This window comes from Strigops habroptila, chromosome 2 (assembly GCF_004027225.2).
Source record: "Strigops habroptila isolate Jane chromosome 2, bStrHab1.2.pri, whole genome shotgun sequence".
Lineage (NCBI taxonomy): Eukaryota > Metazoa > Chordata > Aves > Psittaciformes > Psittacidae > Strigops > Strigops habroptila.
In genome coordinates this window covers 13,542,066-13,560,269 of record NC_044278.2, presented here as the reverse complement: position 1 = coordinate 13,560,269, position 18,204 = coordinate 13,542,066, and the positions used below count along the sequence as shown (strand labels likewise).

Sequence of the window (18,204 nt, the reverse complement as noted above, 5' to 3'; positions counted from 1 at the left end):
CCTCAAGTATTTTCAGAGGCATGAAGCCAAGTGCCATTAATTATTTGAGAAGTGTGCTGGTGACTTGCTATTCTTACACAGAAAATCAGTCTGACATAATACCAGCCAACACATGTCATTGCAACAACTAGCAGGTTGGAAGTTTTGATATTTGTCAAAAGTTGAAATCTTATAGCTTCAGAAACATTACTTCCAAAAAAAGCACTTGCAAAACAAATTAAATAATTGCTATCATAGAAGTTAATTAACCCAGGCTAGCCAATTAATTTCTGATGGACAGAGAGAAGTGCATCTGAAGATTCAAATGGTCTGGTTTTGTACATGGAAAAGAGAAATCCATGATGAAATACCTAGCATACATACAAAGTGGGAAACAGAATGGTTTCTCGTACGGGGTGGGGAACAAATAAAATTGGGGAGAAGGATAAGATATAAATATCAGTTTATAGTATCAGTACAAGGGACAGAGATAAGAATAACGTATATGGTAGCATTTGGTAAAGGATATCATAAGATCAACACTGCTAACAACAATTTTTGTTCATATATCTAGTAAGAAAGCACTTTAAATCTTGTACACATATCTGGTAGGAAGCACTTAGGATCTTTCTAATAGTAGGAGGTATTTTTCTAGGATTCAGTTATGCTCTGATCAGGATATGATGATTTTGTAGCTGTTACAACGCACGCTCAGAAGCTCTTTTTTAACATCCAGTGGAGAAAATTATTTTTGGAAACCAGCACCATACTCATCACTCTCTGAACTTACTTATGATACTGGGGAACACCTTACAAACAATAGAACAGTTAGTTACTCGAACTAGACCACAAAGCTAGCCATGCAACTTTGAATTGGGAGATCGATCTTTTTACAATTATTATGACAACAGAAGCCTAAAAAAGAAAAAAAAGGGAAAGCCCTATCTTAAATGGGCCTGAACATTCAGACCCTACGCTAGCACAAACATTGCAGGCAGTGGTCTGCTGTGTGTTTGCATTCGTTGTGATCATGAAAGATAAACAAATGAGCACCTCCTTATTGAAATGCTGCTTTCACTTTTATGATACAGAGATAGATAATGTGCAGAAGGAATTGGCCACAAAATAGATCTGATATCTGCAGACCAGTTTTTCCTCTTGCAGAAAGAAATATTTGATAGTCTGATACCTGTTTGCAGTGTTTTCTGATAAGGTAGGAGTCCTTAACTGTACATAAGAATGTAAATGTTTCTGTGAAAACAGAAGCCTTCATGGCCTTTCAAGTTGGCTGCTAATTCCTGTTGAAATCATATGGAGAAATTCCAGCAAACACCGGTTTCTTCTGCAGTTATAATCAATAACATTTATTATGCTCTTTTTCAGACTTCTCTTTTCTAGCATTCAGTGCAGTGCTGAGAAACTTAACCATACTCCTACCTTGTCCCTTACCCTCAAAAGCCCTTCCAGCTACAACTGTAGCTTCACCACTATTTCAACTTTCCTTTATGAAAAGCAACTTGATATGGTGAAGAGCTCCCAGCAATGTTAAATAAACTACTCCCTATGTGCGTGATGATATGGTGTCCTTGATCTAATGGATTTTCTGGATTTCCATATAGCTTTAGTCTGAGGACCACAGCAGCAACAGTTTCCTTCTTTTATTTTTGGAAGTGGTAAAGAAACCTACAGAAGAATCTGTCCTCCTCAAAAGGGCAAGGGGTGTGCCAATGCAACATTGCATCACATAGGAGTAGATGTACTCCACTCACTTTACAGTGCACAAATTCTTCCATTTGGCCTTGGCTTGTGCATCTACAGAGAGCGAACCATGTTAAATAGAAGTTATTAAAGTTTACCTGGAGAATCAAGCATTCTCTCTACTATTCTGATGTGCCAGTGAGCTTTCTTGATTAGTGCTGACTACTGAAGTATGCTCCTCCTTTTTGGTCCTTTGTGTTATGAGTTCCCAAATAAGCCAGGGCAGTAAGTAGAGGAATATTTCTACCCTAGACATAGAGAGAAGATGTTGTAGTGTTGACTATTACAGCTGATAATCTAGTGTTTCAGTTTTCAGGATTTGCATAGGTGCAGAATGCTCCTTGGCATTGCCATTATTCCAGGCCACTCAGATACCAGCTTTTTACTGGACAGGACTGAAGGAATGGAGAAAGCATTTTCTTAAAAATAAAGCTCTGCAATAATGGAACAATGATGAAAAAGTGATAAAACATATTATTAAGATTATACCTTAAAATGAAGAGTTTTTACAGCTGCTGTGGACAGGTCTTGTGACTCAAAGAGTAACTTCTGCCATTTACTCCAGTGCTGAATGACCTTGAAGTGTTCTCAAGAATATGTTTCTCCTGCTTTTCCAGTTAAAGTTAGTTGCTGGAAATGGCTACTTGGAGATGCAATGATCTTTTCCTTCCATTTTTTTCCTGCAGACCTTCCTGATCCCAGGAGTATGCACTAGTATATGGCAGGAAATTAATTCCGTTCTTTTTCACTGCTGTCATGTTCCTTCATTACCGTTTCTATTGTGTGCCTTAATTAGCCTGACTGATTTCTTTTGTTCACTATTTTCCTAAAACACAGTGATGTTCCTTTAAAAATTATGCAGTGTAGAAAATAGTATTTATACTATCTCTTTTAAAGATTTACGAAGGCTGTCTAGTTGTGTGGTTTCTATGGGGTCTATCCATAAAATATCAACAGAAATAAAGACTAATTTGAGTATGGAGCCATGCATTTGAGTATGCATAGTTCCCACCTCAAACAATTTATTAGATTGCAGGGATCCCCACAACAGAGTCAGCGCACAAAGCAGCAAAAAATAGTTGCTTGCCTCTTTAGGGAGGTGCATCCTGTTATTTTTGTCTCCCTTTTTCCATCGCTAATAAGGTACCGCAATCTTCCAGCCATTTTTGTCAGTTGCCATTTCCATGCGACGTCTTGACTTTTTGTTCTTCCCGAGTCCACAAATATAACCATAGTGTATTTTTATTCTATGGCTAATAAGAGCCTGCCTATGTATAATTGGTACTTTGCACATTGTTGAGACAACTTCAAGACACTGTGCCAGGTGAGCACCTTCCAGCATCAGTATCACTGTCAGAAACTGCTGACAGAGATCAGCAACAGCTATGGAAACCAGGGGCTAGATTCTGCTTTTAACACCTTTACCAATTAACAAGAGGTCTTGATGGCCACGTGCAGTGCGTTTATAGTACATTTAGGCACAGAAGTTTTCTTTGCATGGAGGAATCAGAGATCATTGCCATTATAGTGACCCAGGTTTGGTAGTCATGCTTGAAAATTTTGAGCCAAAATTTGCAAAGGTCATGTGCATTTTGTTTAATGCTGGTTCCTTGTCATAATGCCAGTAACGCAGTGCTGCAGTAATATGGATGTTTAACTGCGGAGTCTCTGTGCAGTTAAAAACTGGAGTCTTCCTATTCTAGTAGCTTCTGGTTTTTACCTAGGCAGCCTTTTTATTGACTCAGATGCTGGAAACAAATATATTTCTCTAAATCACATCTTCACTGGTCAGAGGATAATCACTAATTTCTTCCAGACATATTTAAGTGGCATGAAAGCTTTTGTTTAGGTTTTATCCCGAGTTTGGTTTTCATTGTTGGATCTTATATAGACATACATAAGAGGACCTAACAAAATGAAACTCTACAGTCATCTCTGGGTCCCCTTTTAGGAAGGTGTATCTGAGCTAGACACATACACAAAGTAAGTTGCAGTAAGTTGCAATATAGCAACTTTTCAAAAAAATAAGAGTGTTGACTCATCAGTACAGTTTGTAAAATGTGTTTAAGGAGTAATTTTAAAAGGTTGCAGACCCTCTGTAAAGTAGGGTAGCCTGTATTATGAATAGCTTTTATTTTTATGGATACGGTCTTGATCTGTAGTTTCAGTGCTTGATATTTCCAATCAAATGAGCCTCTTTTCAGCTGTTTATAATTTTGCCAATTTTGTATTCGTTCATGCTAAAACATTCTTACCCTATCTACCTGTTGTAGTGGTAAATTCATTTACTATATTACTTAAAAAAAAAAAAAAAATCAGCTCATTCTAAGAATTAAGTGAAAAACAAAGTTTTATCAGTATTGAAAACATTACCCATATCTTTCTTTGAGTAGTACCTATGCATTTAGAATCATATTCTTAAATTCTAGTCTATATGGAAGTGTTTAGGATGTTCCTTTTTATTTTTTTGAAAATACAAAAATGAGTCCTTAGTCAAATTTTTTTAAAAAAGATGTTAACAATAGAGAATATACACCTACAGGAAAAATCTATAAATAAGGTGACAAATACAAGGGGTAGGCAACCTGTTAAAGTATCATTCTGCTTGTAATTAACAAATAAAAGAGCATCAGTTGCCTGTATTATTCCTACATTGTCACTTGTCTCCATCTTGCCTGTAAGTTAACAGGAGGATGGAATACAGAAAGTCTTCCTCCCAGATCTTTGAAAATCCTCCTATTACTAGGCAGTGATGGTCTCCAGCAGCAATATGAAAAGCACCTTAAGTCACTGAGTGATTATTGCTCTGTATGCAAAAAACGAAGTTTAATGAGATATTTTGTTTTCACACTACAAACACTATTTCAGTCACCTCAGTGGCAAACAAGGTGTTTCTCTTTGTTGTTACCAGAAAGCTTTAGTTGCCAGCTTAAAAGTCTTTGAGAAGTAGCTGACAAAGCATCTTAAGAAGTGCAGAATAGTATTCACCTGTGCTGTGTAGTACAGTTCATAGCTCTTTGATGAGCTATTGAATTGTACCTAGTATGGCAGGCAGTGATAAAATTAATATCATTGACTGTTCTCCTTGTCTGTGTGAATATTTTTGATAAACCACAGATTCTTTAAAAACATGGTATGTGACCTGAATCACTGCTCAAGTTACTGTATTGCAACTAGCGTTTTATAAAAAAAAAACCTGCATTGATGTGAAGGGAAAAGACTGTTTGATACATACCAATTATCTCCTGTAATTTCTTCTAATCGTTCTGATAAACAACCGCAATAGACATTGGAATATGGGAATGACAGAAAATAAGTACCAGGAGCAGGGTAAGAATTGTCACAAATAGAAAGAACACTTAATTTAATTTACTTATCTTCATTATGTAGTTATACTTGAGGGAGCAGCCTTATACCTGCTACCTTTTCTTTCCTCTCCCTTGTTCCTCTTCAAAGTCAAGGGTGTGATTAATGCTGTTATCTGTTCTCCACCTCACAGGGTAGAAATATTAGAGAGCAAAAGACAAGAGAGTGACTGGAGCATACAAACACGATGCATTTAAGTGTATGCCGAAGCACACAGAAATATGATCCATCGAATTTACCACAAACAAAAAAGGAAAATCAGTCTATTTTTCCCCACTAAGTTTCTAGGGGTGATTGTTTTCCCCTCCTTACCATCTGTAGGAACTGAACCAAACTAGAGCCTTGTTTCTTGATACATGATGTCTTATATTCTTGTGGTTTCAACTAACAAGCATGTTCCATAATTCGTAATCTATCCTGGCCGACCTTCCTCCAATGGGTTCTTCATGATGTCTCCTGTTTCTAGCAATTCCTCCTGCATAGTCTCGCTATCATTTTGAACATGACCAAAAGTGAATCCCCTCTCTTTTCTACAGTTCATTCATGACCTAAAACAAGGATCATGTGAAGAAAGAAAACATACGAGATTACTTAACCAGATAGTACTTACAATCAAAGTTTGTCCTCATAGCTTCATTGTCCTAATTCTGTGATATCCTAATCTTAACTTTGTGATCATATTCTCTTTTGTAATATACAATATGCATCTTTTGTTATGTTCTTTTCAATATACTTTTTTCTTTTCTAGACACTTCTACTAAAATATAAACTGGTTAAAATAATATTATAGTTCGTTGTTTCTGCACAGTGGTAGAATAGAACAGGCCTTATTGGATTGCTGTTTTTATAAAGTGATCAGATATCGGAAGGGTAAGAGGACCTTAAAAGTGGAATAGTTATATATTGACAGAATATAACAGATATGAAAGATGTCAGTCTCATGGTGCATTAGTGGGTTTCAGTAAGCAATTAAAAAAAATGTGTGAGGTGGAACAGCATAGCAAATTATGTGTTTCAGAAAGATTAAAACACCTCTTCCACAGCTACTGATGGATGCCATTCATTGTAAATGACAACAGATTCTTCTCTATTTTAATTTGATTGATGAGTTCTCCGCAAGCTGTAAAAATCCCATTTTCATGAGAAATGTCTTCCCACACACAGACCAACAGTGTCAGACATACTTAAAAGTTTCCTAAGTTTCCTTTGGACTCTTCTTACTTCAACTAACTTGATAACAGTTAATTCAGAGGTTGTGAAACTGAAACAACTGAAAAGTGGAATAATCTTTCTTTCACAATTACATGCTCCCACAGAAGAGTGAAAATGCTCCTTTATTTTAAAAGCAACAAGGTTTATGACCATAAAGACGACCAAGCCCTTATCCAAAGGCAAGGGTCGGCCTCCCCATGGCTCCAGCAGAATGAGGCCACCCTCAGCTGCACTGCTTCCCAGCTGGCCCTGAGCCCTCAGCCAAAGCCCTGGCAGGGGGATGCACTCGGGTCCTTAGGGGGGCTAATGGCCATAGACCAAACACGCAGCCATGGCAGCTTCCCACAGCATCTCATACCACACACATGCCATCCCATTTGGAACAGCTAAGGTCGTATCTTATTTTAGGCGGTAAGTGTACAATGCACCTCCAAAGTTTTTCCAGTCCGCTTCAGTACTTCTGCAAAGAATATCAACAGTGCTAAACTGTTTTGCAGCTGCTTGATAAATGCCTTCTCTCACACTCTGCCCAGGCTGGGAAGCTAGCAAGCCATGAATCACTTTCTTTAAGAGTTCAGTAGAGCTTTGCATAGCATTAATTTTTCTTTGTATGCATCTGTGTATAACACAAACAAAACTAAATGCCATATAATAAATTTTAAATAAGGAAAATTGTATTAATTAGAAAGTTCTATAGTCTAAATACCTCATAGTCATATCCTGATAGTAAAGCTGTAGCAAAGCACATTTCTAGATGTGTTCTCTTTTATGAAGCCAACTAAATTAACAGTGTTTTTCTACATGATCTCTGGTATTTCATTGGAGAAAACTTTAGTCTTTGAATTGTTCATTCAGATATCTTGCTAATTACTTAACCAATAAGACAATATATTATCTTCCTCCAGGCTTTACAAAAGTCAAATCTCATACAGTTTGTATAATTAGTAATTCACAAAGTCACTTCTGTTAGATAATGTTAGGGAAAATAAGATGCCTCCCACTGATTTGGAAGGTACAAAAACGTGCTCTGTGGTAACAAAGATAGAAACAAAATTTAGGATATTTTTGACTGGCCATCATTAGAAGATTTTTCAGATGGCAGCTTTTCATAGTTTAAATTCTAATTTACACTAACATATGCATAAATAATTTGTGAAAATTATGCATACAATAACTATGAACTGGGTGAAGAACATGTTATGAGAAACACTTTGAAAATACTGATTTATCAACTCCTACAGAATGAAACTTTCTATATACATAAATACCTGGAACAAACTTTAAACTTACTTGTAATATACTTACATACGGTATGATTTTGCATGGGAAAGATGCCTTTTTTCCTTTTTTCCTTCTCCAAATACAAAACTACAAACCATTTATAATTAAAAGTTTCTGAGTTTCTGATTTGCCCATCAGGCAGTTTGAGTACTAAGTAATTTTCCGTGGCTGAAACTGCCACAGAAAATAAACAATGGAAATAATAGGAGGCTAGGCAAAATCTGAGGAACTTGGTTAATGTTAAACATAGAATCATAGAATGGTTTGGGTTGGAAAGAACCTTATGATCCTCTAGTTCTAATCCCCCTGCCATGGGCAGGGACGCCTCACACTAGACCATGTTGCCCAAGACTCTGTCCAGCCTGGCCTTGTTGAACACTGCCAAGAGTGGAGCATTCGCCACTTCTTTGGGCAACCTGTTCCAGTGCCTCACCACCCTCACTGTAAAGAACTTCTTCCTTATATCTGACTTGAACTTCCCTTGTTTAAACCCATCAGCTCTTGTACTATTTCTACAGCTCCTGATGAAGAGCCCCTCCAGCATCCTTGTAGGCCCCCTTCAGATACTGGAAGGCTGCTCTGAGGTCTCCACGCAGCCTTCTCTTCTCCAGGCTGAACAGTCCCAATTTTCTCAGCCTGTCTTCAAGTGGGAGGTGCTCCAGGCCCCTTATAATCCTCATGACCCTCCTCTAGACTTGCTCCAACAGCTCTACGTCCTTCTCATGTTGTTTAGTTCCTTTAATCCTAATCCTTATTTTAAATAACATGTGAATTTAGGACTTTAAATTTGAATACAGCTTGAGTATGTATTTGAGTGCTTCAGTATGATTTGATGTCACAACCTGCAGTCACAGTGATTTACATGCAGTAATGCAATCTGCAGTCTCATAGCAGAACATTTACAAACCTGAGTTTACAAAATGTTATACGCAAATCAGAAATCACAGTGGAATGCATATACCATTGACTCCTTTGTGTAATTTTCCTGTAAATTTTAATTGGAATTGCTGTGAGTAGTCTTGTACATCATTAAGCTCCATGAAGACACCGAAGGCCAAAGGAACAGAGAGATTCTTTTTCTTCTTTTGAGAGGGACACATAGGTCTGAAATCCCAGCAGTTGAGGCATTTCCTAAATGAGGTTTTAAAATACTGGGTAGTAGCTAGTGCTTGCAAGTTTTCTGTGGAAATGGTAAATTTAGCAATTGTTTTTGTTAATTTTTCCACTGAAAGGTAGTATTTGTTAGCAGAGTCTAAGCTTAGATCTGTAGAGCAGCTGAAGAGCTGTATTTCAGACTCGTGCTGCATATTCATGGATTTTGGTAGAGTAACAGTTTTATTTTCTTTCACCTTGAGTGTTGGCAATGACAGCACTGGGTTATCCAGAAAGGTGAGTTATCCCAGGCTTGTGATCATTTTGTGGATTTTCAATGTGTGTTATTTTATCTTATTTACGAAGGGATAGTTTTTACTTGAAAATATCCAGTAATCATGTTTGTCTGCTTCTACATTTGGGCGGTTATCAATAGCTTTGTAAACTTATCCATAGAAAAGCTTCCTTGATATCTTCCTCTGCCTCATAGTTTATGGAACATATCTGTCTTAATAGATATATGTATTTGGGTTGGCTTCAAAAGAAGTAAAATGATCCACATATTCATCCATTATTTTTTTCCCATCTTTTCCATGAGTGTATATGTGCTTTCTTCTAGGAGACATAGAATAGCAAACCCATAATTGCTTTAAATACATTACAGAATACCATTTCAGAACAAAACATTCAGAGTCCTCTCCTTGAGTTTTATTTTAGAATAGCAAACTACTTGAAGTTTAAACAAAACATTTCTCTTGAAAGAGAATGCTATGTTTCTTTTGATCCAAAATGGTTTGTCATTTTGGGGGACAGAAGGCAAGAAGGAATAATTTCAGAACTGAAAGACATGAATTTCATAAGTAATAAAGATTTTAAAGAGCGCTTTTTTTACATTGACTGAAACTGTAACTTGGAATTGCTATCTTCTTAATCACAAACTTCTTTGTATTGCACCACATATATGAAAGGCAAGAATTTAATATTCATCCTTAGATAAGCTAGAGCAGGAGTTGGGCATGAGAAAAAAAGAAAAGAACAGGCAAGTGTAACACCTGTCCCAGATTTTTGGCCTTATCTCCTCTCTTCCTTCCCCCCAGCAAAGCTAAGAGGAGTCAGTGCCTACAGCCTATGTCTACAATGCTGCCTTCTTCCATGCACCAGACCTGCTGTCTTTCCAATCAGTAGAAAATTACCACTCACTATAATCGCAATTGTATCAGACCAGTAGCCTTCTTTCAAGGGGAAAATCCCTGCTATTCCCTCCCCTCTTATCTCTAACACCAGAAATACTTTTTTTTTTTTTTCCATCAGTGACAGCAGGGCAGGATTCCTCCCTCATGTCTATTCAGCAAAGTCAGAAGAACACACTGGGAAGAGAATTGCTGAAATTGTTGGGTCAAAATTAAGTTCTTAGGATTACATTTGAAAAATTGGCTCTTGGATCCTGATAGGCAATCAACTGTTATCTTTTTCAGTCCCATCTTCTCACTCCTTTTCCCTCAGCTACTAGTGAAACTGCTTTTATATCAAACAAGGCCTTTGGAATCAGAAGCAAAACTGATCTCTGTGTATGTTCTCTATGAGTTTATACTTTTTAATAACTCACTTTATATGAACTGACAATGAATCCATAAAATGCATTCTTTTGGATACTTTTAAAAAAACACCTCATTTTATTATTGTTATTTTGTCTTATTACAAGAGAAGGAAGTGCTTCCTACTTCCTCTAGCAATGTAGAGAAAGAAATCTTGAATATGTCAAAATGAGAAAAAAGCCACATGGATCTTCGAAATTATATTTATAGCAATATATTCTATCGTACTGCTGGAGGAGTTAGGAGTATGAGTCTGTACAAACTATACATGTTGGAGTTGCTCTTTCATTTGTTTCAGTTCTGTTTTCGGATCGGGAAGCCAGAAGACAGTAACCGCAATACATGCTGGCATGTGTAAATGTGGTAGCTGACAGAAGAAAGAAATCTCTGTGTTAGATATGTGTAGTGAAGTCTGAGGATGGTTTTAAAATACTATTTCAGAATGGAGACCCAGCAGATGTATTATAAGATTTACTTTAACAAATTGTTTCTGTTTTAAAGGCCAGCAAAAAGGCACATAAGGTTGTGCTGTGGTTAAGAACGACAGGGATCCCTGCTCTAAGTAACTGGGAATGCAAGCTCCAACCATCACAATGTGCCCTGTCCCCAAGGCAGTTGCTGTCTAGGTTGTTTCCTAAAACAATTAACAATAGCCTCAGGCTTGCAGGAGTTTGTGCTAGAGGGTTTTGGCATCTCCTTCCTACATCTCTGAAGTTGTTATAGCAGCACCTTCCAACCTCTCATGCCAACAGAGCGCAGAGGACCCAGCTAATGCGGCTTTTGTCACAGGTTTCTCATGGGACTGTAGGCAAGTCAGACCCACCTGTAAACATATAGGGATGTCATTCTTGTCTCACCAAGGTGTTGTGAGGGTAAACATATTAAGCCTTTCAAGTCTTCATTGCTTAAATAAAGAAGTCATATAAATAGCTTTGGTGGATAAGAAGTTATCTCACTCTTTCTTATTAACAGATGGAACCTACATAAAACACAGATAATGTGCTTTTGGTTAGTGATATTAGTGAAGTTGTCTAGATAACAATTTCAAGCAGCAGTGAGGACTGTGTGAGTTTGGAAGCTGTCTCTTTTAATTATTTCCCATTATATACAAGAATTTTTTTTTTTGTAAGTCTATATTCTAAAATAAAAACTGTGAGGAACTATATGATCAAAATAGCATACATATCTAAGCTGGAAAGGAAAGAAGGTGCATTATAACCATATGGAACAGATTTTGCTTATGACCAAAACTTGCTTCTAATAACGAAATTCATTTTCTTGTTTTGCAGCTTGCAGGCCTGGATTCTATAAAGCATTTGCTGGAAATGTAAAGTGCTCCAAGTGCCCTCCACACAGTTTGACTTACGTAGAAGCAACTTCTGTCTGTCAGTGTGAGAAAGGTTACTTCAGAGCTGAGAAGGACCCACCAACTATGGCATGTACCCGTAAGTCTGATCAGTACCAGTGTCTGCAATTCTCTTCTGCTGTGCCTTATTTATTTATTTTTGTATTTTTATATTTTAAAAAGTCACATGAACTTGTATATTTTGTAAAGAATTCCATTCAAGATCACCAAAATAGATTTTTAAAACCAAAATTCAAAAAGCGTATTTCTGAATAGTCTAGATATCCCTAAAAATGCTCACGTTTCTTAGTTTGGTGACTTTTTAACTTGTAGTTCTGAGAGATAATACAAAGTGTGTAATCGTTGTCATATAGGTAACAATGTTGAGATTTAACTGCCAGTATGTATTTTAAATACATGAAAATATGCCTGTACAAAAACTGTCAAAAACCTGAGGAGTCATGTAAAGAAAAAAAATGATATGACTCTGCTGTCTCCCCAGATTTAATTTAAAATTAGAAGGCAAATATCCCAGCACGATCAGATAAAAACTAAACTCTCTAAGAAAGACAAAATTTATGAAAAGAAAGAAAAGATATGCATCCACTCAAAAGACATATAATTAAAACCTCTTGCATATCATCTTCTTTCAACGGTTATTCCCTCTTATACAACTGTGATGATGAAAATTCTTTAGAATTTTTTATAATTTTTAAAATACAACATTTTGTGATTTTTGACTAACCTAAATTTGACATTAAGACAAAACTGATTCCCAGCTTTCTAGAGGCGGAAATTCTGAGAAGAGATTTTTTATTACTTTGATCAATGTGCTCATGTCTAGAAACATACAGCATAAATTTTCACTTAATAAAATATTTCTCATAGGTTTTCATTCGTGGTTCATTACTCACTGGGATTCATTTATTGATCATAAAGCAACTATACCTGTTTAATCTCAAAACTGGGAACAAACAACAGCATTGAAAAATCTGTGGGTGAAATACTCTATTTACACATAAAATTATATTATTTAATAGAGATGATTAACGCCTATTTGCAAAATTCTTTGACATACCTAGTTTCCTGTCTAGCGTTTTGTTAGCTCTTCTGGTGGTGGATTTGATTCTAGTAAATTTTGTGCCACAGTCCTTTTGTTAAGAGAATTCTATAAAAAATTACATGTTAAACGCATGAAGTATTTTAACAAACAAAGTATACAAAAAGCTTGAAAGATAAAACCATAAAAACAAAGTACTGTTGCGATAGCTGATTTACAAAGTCATAGGCACTCTCTAATCCTGAGGTCATTATGTAGACCAAGACATTGTCCGTCTACTAATAGTCACTAAAAATGGAATTCCTCAGATCCAAGGTACTTAGCAGGAAGTTGTCTAATCTAATCAAAGGGTTTTCAGAGGGGAAGGGTGAGCGTCAGCCTCCAGCTACTTAAGAGACATAGGATTCAGAGAGGCACCCCAATCCAACGCACACAGTCTGCTGTCAGCTCACTCTGGAGCAAGGCACATCTTTTTGCACAAAATGTGTGAAGGAATAAACAGTGCTGTTCCAGACTTTCTGCAGGAAAATGATGATCACAGATAATTCCACTCAAATGAATGCTCCAAGCACAGGCCATTAAAAACTTCCCACAGAACTGATACGCATCATAGGCGCTCTTGACAGTTTCATGCTTAGAAAGATAGTTTCATTCATGCGTTATGCAAATATGCTTCATATTGTTAAAAAGTCACTGACTTTTCATCTCCAAAAGACAGTTCTTCTCTGAAAAAATTACCTGTATGTTTCCATAATTACCTTTCAGAGCACAGTTTTAAGCCCTGCTACCCATTAGTATTGATAAGGTAGGGAGGAGCATAAGAGCCCTGTGTCATCAGGGAGTAGGCATCTACAACACCCTGGTGTTTTCTCAAACAAAAGCAGGGTGCTGAGAGCTGCTTTGGCTGAAAACTGTCAGGGAAGACTTGCTGCCAGACCTCTCTTTTCCTGCTGAGGAGGTCAGCCAAAGCATTCAAGTAAGTGAGGGCAGAGAAGAAATCAGCCACAACAGGAGTACTAGTGCCCCATCCCACCCCAACTTGGGACAAATAAGAAACAAAAGAGACAGTGAACCACATTCTAGTTTCTGCCTTGCTCTTGGTTCAGGGTCTCCATGCATCGCCCCTCATTCAGCCTAGACTGCAACATATCAGTACTTCATTGACTGTAACAGCAGATGTATTCATCTTATACCTATAATGATGATTATTTCACTAATTGTCAGCTCTGCAAATGACACCGACACTCATGACAGGCAGACTGCGTTCGTATCTTCTTGCGCATCATCGGTAATGAAGAGTCTGCAGGCCAAATTATTCCCTAAGTGATATCTTTAGCCCCACTGCTTTCAAATTATGCTCTCAGTTATTAAAATTATGTTTCTGTCATAAATACAACCTCACTGCCTTCGGTGAATGTGTGCAGATGTGGCTAATTTAAATTTAATAAACAACGATACAGATATGAGTGGAATTTAGATTGTTCCTTCCAAACTGTCATGCTTTACTGTAATAAAAGGATTTGAAAAGTTAGGGGGGGAAAATGAGCCAATTTGACTAAATAGAAAAGGCTGTGCAGTAAGAAAATGCCTTTTGTACATAACCACTTTTGGGGCAGATCTGCCCCTACATTTGTAAATCTGTATTCTGACATGTGACATAAGAGATTAGAAATTTTTCTTCTGACATTTTAAAAGAGAGTTGTTCTTGAATTAAACACAGAATGAATAGTGGATTCCCCTTTGAAATTTATTCATATTCAAACATTTTGAACCAACTGTATTAATACCTATTTTATTTGCTTCCCCAAGTCTTGCAAAGCAATAGGCCTAAGATAGGTATTTTATTTTTTCCCTCTTTTCATTTTTGTGTAGGGTTAGACAGTATTCCTCATTCCAGAATATTTTGTCAGTGGGAAACTTGCATATGCAGCGTTATGGAAAATAAGGACCTTGATTTAAGAGACTGAAATTAAGAATTTAGCTTCCAGCATCCACTTTTTTCAAGATGAGCTTCAAATCTAATTTCATTAATTCTGTGAAAGTGCATACTGTATGCTTTTCCAAAATTGTACATTTCCCATTTTGTAAAAGAAGAGTGTGCACTTTGCAGAAAAGCATAATAGAAATCCAATTTTAATAAGAGGAATGAAAATTACATTAGGATATATTGTTAATCACTTTCTCCTAGCCTTTTTCCGTTTGATTGGCACCTCTTATCAATCTCTTGCTGCTACTCTTCCTCCTTATTGTATTTCTTTGCTGTGTGTGAGTACTCAGTGATCTCTCTGCATACACAAATGTGAGTAACAAATAGCATCATATCTAATCCCCTGTCTGATTACTCTGTACATAAACTCTAACATTTCCCACTAGAATGTAATTGGATAAATTGATCCATCTTTTCAAGGTCAAAGGCAGGCAGGCTTATATTGGGTGTCTGTGTCTGAATGCATCTCTCTTCATGTTATGCTTAAACAGTTTTGAACCCAACGAACTGATGCTCTGTTCAGTAAAGTCTGCCACAAACTATATCCTCTAATATTGAGTCAACACTGTATTCCAGCAGCAAAATCAAGCAACATGATTGAAGTCTTTGACTCTACTGTCTCTATTGGTACTTTTATGTATATATATGTAAAAGTATATATATACTTGTTTGCAATTTACCATTACACTCAGATCTGGACTGTTGGTTTATAGTCAATAGCTTCCATTCTTCCTGCCTGCCCCACAGAAAAAGAATAAATTACTTTGAAAAGGAAAAAATGTAACACAGCATTCTACATCAAGTGACACTGCATATCTATGTTTTTATATACATGTATGCATATAAAAAAGCAATTATGAACTCAGGGGGCACAGCCAGGTGCTGATCTGAGTATTCTCAGAAGTCGATACTTAATTTTTGCCCTTCAACTTTGAATTCAGCAGTCAAATAACACACACGTCTGAGTCCAGTAGTTGGTGACAGACAGTTCTCACTTAAAAAACAACAAAGTTGTTTCCAATCATCACTCTGTAGTGTTTAAAATACTGCATTGCCCTCTCTAGACTTCTGCAGCATTGGGTTTGTTTCTCTCCTTCCATAAAGGGCAAAATGCACTTCACAGAAGGAGAGGATATGCAAAGAAAGATGGGGTGTGAAGTGCTGCATGAGGCATAAACTCAGCTCTGTTGCTTTTGGAGTGGGCCTGCATCTCCATAAGACATCAGTGCCAGTCTACTCCCCAGAGAGTGTAGAAACACTTCGTACATTATAATGTGTAAATGAAGCAAAAGACTGCTCACACTCAGGCTGTTTCATCTAAGACGCTGAAGAGCTGCGGTTTTTTTTAATGCTCATCCATCTGAACTGTGTTTTACGCTTTTGCATAAAATGCAAAGTCATGAATTTTACTGTGAGGAAAGGATCCATCATTTTTACCAATATACTTGTTTTCGTTAAAAATCAATATAAGGAAATCCCTGAGAGCTTTGCACACAGATGTCTGCAGAAGGGTTATTGCTGCCAAGTCTTTCCAATGTGTCAAATAATCTTTGTATAATTTATAAATGATAACAAAGCAATCAGGCCACATTCATAAAAGCCCAGTGACACATAATTTAGCTGAATCTGAGGATTAGAATTAATTGTCTTTCTTTGTTCCAAGTTCTAAATCTTAGTAAATGATTCACTGCATGTCATTACAGCTTAATATTTGCATGAAATCACAGTTTAACTGGCATAATTTAACAGCAATTAAAAAGCTATTTAATCGTCATGCAAATTGGCATGAGGGGCCTTGAGTATGAAATGTGTCAGGTTTTTTTCAGTATTTGCAGGCGGAAAGTCATATACTTTCAGACACCTCTAACATAATTACTGTTTTCCCTATTCTTTGAAATGGGAATGTACAATAATTCATGTTTTCTCTTACAATTGAGGATTAAGTCCCAAAGCATTAATATAAGAGCCTTCACGCTCCAGTACAAATAAAAAATACATTTTTAAACAAGTGTATTTTATCTGCTGTATTGATTCCTCTTACTGATGCAATCTACATACAGTACAACAAAAATCTAACAGAAAATTAACACTGACAAAGCCAGATAAAACTCTCCTATTGCCTGGATTCACATTGATTCCTAGTTTGGCCTGCCAAAGTTGAAGGAGTAACATTAAAAAAAAATGAGCTGTGATGACCCATTGTCCTAATATCTATAGTTTATGTAAGATTAAATTTAAGCCAGTTTTAAAACATTAGCTCCAATCCTTCAAGCAATTACACACATGCTTAGTTTTAAGTGCATGAGTATTACCAATTATTTCAAGGGGATTACTGATCCGCTTAAAGTTATGCACATATGGAAGTGCAATTAAGGCTCATCCTCCATATTCCTAAAACTCCTCATTGCTTTTAACAGTGGGAATTTGTTAAGACCAGTCATTATTTAATTCTCACAGCATGTTCTTAGAGGAAACATAATTATTCCTGTCTTCCACACATAAATAATAAGAACTGAAGCTCAAGTAATCTGTGCTAGTTTTAGCTTATTCTGATCTCAGCACTATTTTCCAGAGTAGCTAGAACCATCAACCTCACAGTAATTTTATGGAAGGTTTAGAGATTTGTCAATCTGAGACACTCTAAGGTTGTAATGGGCTTTTGGACCACATCAGCATCTTCAAGGCTGTACCTTGTCTCTTGTTTTCCACACCATTGGAAAATGATGTATCAACATAATGAGCCTCTGTTAATAAGCTGCATTTATAAATACTTATATATTACAGTATTTCAAATGCTTCAGTGTTAGATTTATCCCAAGGTCACAGTAAAAGATCAGGAAGGAAATACTCAAAATATTCTCTGTGACCATAACAATTGCAAATTACAAATATAATTTTCATCTGACAGGTTCCAGAAATATCAATCTTCAGTACGAATGAGCCACTCAGCTAAATGATTCCTTGATACACTGAAAAATAACAGGTCTTTACTCTCCAGGGATTTTTGACTGCTAACTATGAACTCTTCACACATAGAAATAGGAATAAATATTCACACATTCAAAATAATTTTAGTTTTCTTGACCACTAAAAAAATGCAAAGCAGTGTAACACTTCCAGTTATTTTAATTATCAAGTGCTCGAAATCCAGAAGCTAACTCATCATTTACTTTAGGGCAAAAATGATTATAATAAAAACATAGTCTCAGTTATTTAAACTTACAAATAAATACAAGAAAGAGAAAAGTAACTCAAATGTTCAACTACAGTCCACAGAAAACCTTAATATTTGTCAGTTCACATTATCCCTCCCACAGCATACAAACTTTTTTCCTTTTACAAGCTTTCCAGCTTTTATACGCACATTTATGCCACATAAGAAAACAGAGAGCATCACTTAAAAATTACAAATGTTGGTGAATAGTGACTTTTTTTCCTGCAATTATTACTGCCTCTTTCCTTCATTAAAGTTAGTATTCATTCTTGCTGCTATGTGTAGGTACAACTCTGTAGATCCTTACTACTGTAG

The 18,204-nt window shown here is 36.5% G+C and overlaps 1 protein-coding gene across 7 annotated transcripts in view; it reads left to right on the top strand.

Moving 5' to 3' along the window:
• Positions 1–18,204, top strand: part of LOC115601713 (ephrin type-A receptor 6) — a 490,729-nt gene that overhangs the window by 232,158 nt on the left and 240,367 nt on the right. For all 7 annotated transcript variants that reach the window (XM_030472043.1, XM_030472041.1, XM_030472045.1 and 4 more), the window contains one exon: positions 11,573–11,728. In XM_030472043.1, the coding sequence (XP_030327903.1) occupies positions 11,573–11,728 (156 nt within the window). The remainder of the gene's footprint in view (positions 1–11,572; positions 11,729–18,204) is intronic.